At 41.4% G+C, this 650-nt stretch overlaps 1 protein-coding gene across 1 annotated transcript; it reads left to right on the plus strand.

Moving 5' to 3' along the window:
• On the plus strand, positions 25-614 carry LOC104711507. Its single transcript, XM_010428207.2, has one exon. The coding sequence runs from the start codon at positions 162-164 to the stop codon at positions 600-602; it is 441 nt and encodes a 146-aa protein (XP_010426509.1). The 5' UTR covers positions 25-161; the 3' UTR covers positions 603-614.

Here is a 650-nt window from a genome sequence, read left to right on the forward strand (position 1 = left end):
ATAACAGTCAACGTGGACTTTGTCTTTCTCTTTAATCCTGTCTTAGTAGTATCTTGAGATCCTTGAGCATTTCTTCATCTTATATCTCTTTCGATTCCATCTTATAATATAAAGTTAATACTTTGATTTCGATACTCTTGAATCTTGATGAGGTTCCAATAATGAAAGGGAAAGGCATAGAAAAAGAGAACAGTCTCTTATGGCTGGTGAAGGCTCCTTGGCGGTTATTGATCATGGCACGTAACGCCTACATTCGTAGCATTACGTCATGCTCCGGCGTTGGAATCTTTACCGGCGGTGGATCCTCTGGTTTTGGTCAAGGTCAACTACCTGGAAACTTTCAAATCCCCGAAGAACCTAGCACTGCCCTCCCCCGGTGCTTTACCTTGACGTCAACGGCAGATGATCAAGGCTGTCTGAGTCTGACGACACATGGTGGACAACCTAAGATGGCAACGAGACGATCGGTCTGGTTGGATCATCGGAGGAACTATAGATGTGTTGCTATGATGCGAAGAATCGATGAGGAGATTCCTTTAGATGATGAGTTCCAAGAAGAAGACTCATTTCTCGATTTTGGTATATACGAGATTGTTACTTAAAAAAAAAATAATAGAACGATCATCGATCTGTTGACCAAAAAAAAAAAA

The sequence above is a fragment of the Camelina sativa genome, chromosome 9, assembly GCF_000633955.1.
Source record: "Camelina sativa cultivar DH55 chromosome 9, Cs, whole genome shotgun sequence".
Taxonomy (NCBI): domain Eukaryota; kingdom Viridiplantae; phylum Streptophyta; class Magnoliopsida; order Brassicales; family Brassicaceae; genus Camelina; species Camelina sativa.